Source organism: Protopterus annectens, chromosome 1.part0, assembly GCF_019279795.1.
Source record: "Protopterus annectens isolate FY-2018-M chromosome 1.part0, PAN1.0, whole genome shotgun sequence".
NCBI lineage: Eukaryota > Metazoa > Chordata > Ceratodontiformes > Protopteridae > Protopterus > Protopterus annectens.
The window spans coordinates 155,298,604-155,303,752 of record NC_056725.1 but is presented as its reverse complement, the minus strand read 5'-3'; the positions used below and the strand labels follow the sequence as shown (position 1 = coordinate 155,303,752).

General features: G+C 40.5%; 1 protein-coding gene across 2 annotated transcripts in view; it reads right to left on the bottom strand.

Moving 5' to 3' along the window:
• LOC122787514 (transmembrane protein 87A-like) overlaps positions 1-974 on the bottom strand; it is a 1,268,634-nt gene extending 1,267,660 nt beyond the window's left edge. For both annotated transcript variants that reach the window (XM_044054310.1, XM_044054387.1), the window contains exon 1: positions 808-974. In XM_044054310.1, coding sequence (XP_043910245.1) covers positions 808-933 — 126 coding nt within the window. In that variant the 5' untranslated portion in view covers positions 934-974. The remainder of the gene's footprint in view (positions 1-807) is intronic.
• Positions 975-5,149: the final 4,175 nt, after the last annotated feature.

The following is a 5,149-nucleotide window of genomic DNA, read 5'->3' as shown; positions in this document are numbered from 1 at the left end:
AAAAAGGGACCCATACATCTCAAATGTACCTCATTATGAGGAACGTTCCTCATTTACGGTCTTAAAAGTTCATGTTCCTCAAAGTTCCAAGGCTCCGTCACACATATGTGTATGTGTGCATGCATGCACGCACACACACACACACACACACACACACACACACACACACACACACACACACACACACACACACATGCAACGCTAATACTTTCCGCACAGTTTATTTTACCATCTACATGCAAAGATTTGGAACGACAATGTAAAAATTGGAAGCAAACTGGGTTAACTAAGTGCCTTAAATAATATTACAAACTCTGGCAACTACCCTTACTGTACACAAGTTAAACAAAGTAACTATCAACCACATATATGTTTTGGGAACGACAAAAGCTTTTAAACTGTATTATTACTAGTAACCAAATAAAATGGTCAAATTCAGAATAAGCCCCAAACACAAGTGGGAGAACAAAGACTGTGTTCTAGTAAAGCACAGTGTTTTAATTACATAGACAACTCCAACTAAACACATGTAAAATAGTCCTAACTTTCGTCATACTTCATTAAAAGATGCTCAGCCACCCTCAAGAAAGTTTAGACATCAACAACACAGATCTAACATTCACATTAATAATCTGTACAATCATATAACACCAAGCATAAAAAAATCGCATGATCAAAGAAAAAATCTGTCAGAGCAATAAACCAGCAATGTACTATCACAGTGGCAGAAGGAAACAAGTCCCCATTTACTTATAGTTTTACCGCATGATGAACCAAATGTTTCTGATGAAACCGAATATCACCTACACTGTCAGCTAAATATGTCCATTTTCCTCGCTCAGCCACACCTCCGGTTCTTCCTAAGCCTTGTAACAGCAGTAAAGACAAAAATAAACTTTTTGCTACTAACATCCACGAACAGTGCACCGCCATCTTCCCTCACTAGGAAGAAACTGTCAAACCTGTAACCTCTGTCCTTTCACTGGCATGACGTCACTTGTACTCTATAAAGTCGGAACGGGAGGGGGCGTAGCTTTAAGTAATGCAGGTATGCTCACTGTTATTCATATTTGTTTCATAACTTCGGTGATGATGGTGGAAGAACGTATTTCATTTAGAGGTATAGGCATTTCAGAAACACAGAAAGAAATTAGGTTTACTGAATTATCTAAGCTGTATATAAAGAAAGGTTGCTTAAAACAACCTCAGATAATGGAAACCGAGGAGTGTGTACAGTACGGAAAGTATATTAGATATTTTAGAGGAAAATGTTTTGTACGTTCATTTATCTTAAGCAATATTAGCAGAAACTCCTTAATATGCTGTAAACAGTAGAAACCAGAAAAATATTGTTTTGGCATACAGGTTAACTTAAGTTGTTATGCTATGCTCCGTGACCAGGGTGCTGTCGCGAGTGGTAGAAGCAGGAAGACTGGGGTTTTGGCAGTTGCGTTGTGCGGAGAAAACATGAAAAATGTCCTGAGATTTCAGAATTAAAAGTATTTCGAAGTTTTTAATATTTGCTGCGGGGAAAAAATAATTCGTTCCTGAAACATCTTAATATTATGTGAAACAATGGAAACAAGTCAAATTCTACAAGAGTGAGGTCATAGTTTGGCAAAAAGTGAAGTCTATTGTGATTATTCTTTATCCGGAAAATTTCACATTTCCATAAGACATGTCCCACTTTGGACATTTAAAAAGGTGCAAACCCTAATGAACAGGTATCTCTAAATTTACTCCAGGTCTTACCTGCTTTACCCGTATGGAGAAGGAGAATACAGCATGAGGTGGGTATCGGTAAGTTGTAAATGGTCTTGTAACTTTTTTGCTTTATATTTCCTGTAATTGCTGTGATGATCCCAGGAAATGCTTTAGTTATATTTGCTCTTCTAGCTTAGATATTAGGTGTCACAGTAGGACCTCTGAAATTAGGAGAATAAAGTAGTGGAAGCTAATGCCATGAAATGCATGCAGAAAATGATATGCATCAGCTACTGTTTGTTTTTCAACTTTTTGGTGGCACAGCAGCCTCGATTTACACTTCATGGTGTCCTTTACCTTGAAACAGAACAAGACAGATCTCTGGCCTTTACTTAGAGCCTGACCAATCATACTGATGGAGATGGAAGTTCCTAACCACAGGGAGCATATCTGGACTTGTCATATTCTGTGGCTCAGTTAGTGAGGAGACAATGAGGAGTAAGGGAGCTTGGAGGATTAAGCTGATTGACCACACCTGGGCTATCCATGAGTAAAGCCTTTGGTGCAAGATGGAAAGAAGTTTGCCAATAAGTATAAAGAAAAATAAATGGAGAAAAAACTTAAATTCTACTAAAACAAATGTTCATTTTCATAATCAAGTGAAATAAGTGTTTTTGCATTGGTTTTGGTTATGGTTTGTACTGCAAAATCTCATTTTTCTTTAGGAAATGTCTCACTTTGGACATCTGAATTGGTGGCAGTCATGTAGCTGTGTAGTGCAGAGAATGGCTAAAGATAGGTGTATTGTGTATAATGACAGAGAGTGTAGAGATTTTTGTAGGGGGCCATACATAGGAGCATTGGCCCTGAAAGTATGCATGCAAAAGCCAGTCCTAGTGTCAGAACAAAGTTATATATAAAAGCGGCATAAAACTGCTGTCAGGTAATACACCACTGATTAAACACAGGGGAATAGCAAACGAGTGCAGTACAGTCTTAAAAAAAGATATGCTGAGAACCACACACAACGCGAAAGGCATCAATGGCATGGACTACCCTACATGTGGCTGCAACAGCAATATGTACTGAAGACTTTGCTAAATGAAAACAGAAACTTCAAGTTGGTATCAAATAAAACAGTAGTAACTATCCTTTCTATTCAGTAGCATACTTTGTTCAAGCATTATGATTGCATAGTAAAGCATTAGCATACCAGTAGTATTCGTAAAACAATCTTTGATATCTGGTGGCAGGAGAATGATACCATTGTATGGAGTGGCATGACAGCAGCTACATCTGCACCTAAGTATATTATTTAACTGACTGTGGAAAAATTGTAGGCCTAGCTAGCAGTATGAAACAATATAAAATGCAAGGAAAAAGGTATTCAAATATTTATTAAGCATAGTAGTATATGCAAACACAAGTGGTACTATTACATTAATCCAGAACTATATGCAAGAAGTACACGTCATACTAAGGGATTGTACAATAAAATAGTACATGTATAAAATGCATGTACAGGCTTACTTCTGGTATGCTTTTTGTCTCACTGCTGTCTATCTGCCCTGCATGCTCAGTCAGCCCATTCTCTCTTTACACTGCAGGAACCAGTCACTGAGGTGCTTATGCACACTGCCATCAGAATTTTTACTGCTAGTGTAACTACACCACTTGGTAGCTGACTTGGGTGCTGACATCACCGCAAAGGTCTGCTGTGTCCTCCATCCACATGTGAGTCTATTCTTACATGCTATGAAAGAGCCACCTTCCCTCCAACAGTAAGTGTGTTGGCATTTGATGTGAATTCCTACCCACCTTGCCTGGCTCTTCAGCTCTTGAGTGAGTTATTAAATTTAGGTCCAGCTTTCTCAGCTCCTGAACTGTTTGGCAAGGTCTTCTGGTCAGCGTGAGGCTTTTGTTCTGCTATCTCAGAAATCCTGGTTGTACGTACACATTTACTTCACCATACTGTATGCCATACCAAATTTCATGTTACAAACCCAACATGACACAACTGCCCAAATGTAGCAGCTTTTGCATAAAAAAACATTGAAAAAAGCAGGCAATTATTCAATGTTCCTTGACATTGCTAAACAATTGCAACAATAAAAAAGATCCCCGGGATTCATGAAGCTCGGCGCAAGGACGGTGTTAGCCTTGCATCGAGCGTGCAGCAGCACCATATGCATATTAATGAAGGCACGCTACCACACCGTCCACGTGCACAGGAAATGTGCGCGAGTGCAGGGGGCATGTTTAAGTACTGCATGGAGGCGTGAACATGTCCGCTACAGTCGTGCAACTGAAAATGCTGACTAGTACAGCCTTCCTCTAATAGTAATCAATCCTGTCAAGTGTCCATGGATACTGAAATGTATGCAAAACATAGAAGAGAGTTCTGCGAACACCAAATTAAAATCACAGGAGTAAACGCACAAGCACGTAGCTGAATGTTGATCCCCCGTCCCTAGAACTATTACGTTTAAAACCCCGTGTCCGTATTTCATTGTTGTGTTGATTTTTATACCAAGTGGAAGCGAAATGCAGTGTGTTTGCATGCTGCTGCTCTTTGATAAGCCTAGCCCAATGGTTAGAGCATTCGCTAAATATCTGCCCATTCCCGGTCCGAGTCGTCCTTGTCTGGACAGCCCAAAAATGAATGGGTATAACCTGGGTCAGCCTACCATGTCATGAAAGATAAGTATTTGCGTGTACCTATGTGCGTGAAGTACAGCATGTGGAAGACCAAATATGCTAGGGTTGGCTTCACAACCATAATGGTATTGGAGATATGTAGAGTAGGCAATGTGTACTGCTGTCTGTGCCATGGGCTAACAACCAGAGAAGGGGTGGATGGTGTGTATGTGGATTTTGGGGGAGGTGATGGGTAATATAATAATCCGCCAAGGGGATACTGGGTCGGATGTACAATAGGTGAACTGGAGGTGTACGAGGGAACAGTGGGAGAATCCAAAAGGAAACTAAAGAACATACATTCACATCCTCAGTACACCCTGTCAGGTCATATTGCAGAATACAATCCCACAAACATATGAACATTAAAATGTACGATACACATGTACAGAAACGGTACTGGTTCGCACCACATAATGGTTTGGCCTGAACTGAGCCATCCAACCCCTACACACCTGGATACATAATTGAATACCCATCGTCCCCTCCACAGCACACCAACCCCCCTTGTTGAACGTCCACCAAAACCACCCATAATCGAGCTGCTAGCTTGGGCCAGCCATATCTGCACATAGTGCCCCCTACCACATCTAGTAGGCAGTCTCACCCTAAGCAGTCTCAGGCCTGCAAACTAGGTATCCCATGCATGTATAACCCTCCCTCATTTTCATATAACCAAAAGAATGGGGGTCATCGGCATCCACAATTTTTGGACATCCCTCATGGGATAAGTGTCTGTTCTCAAGAT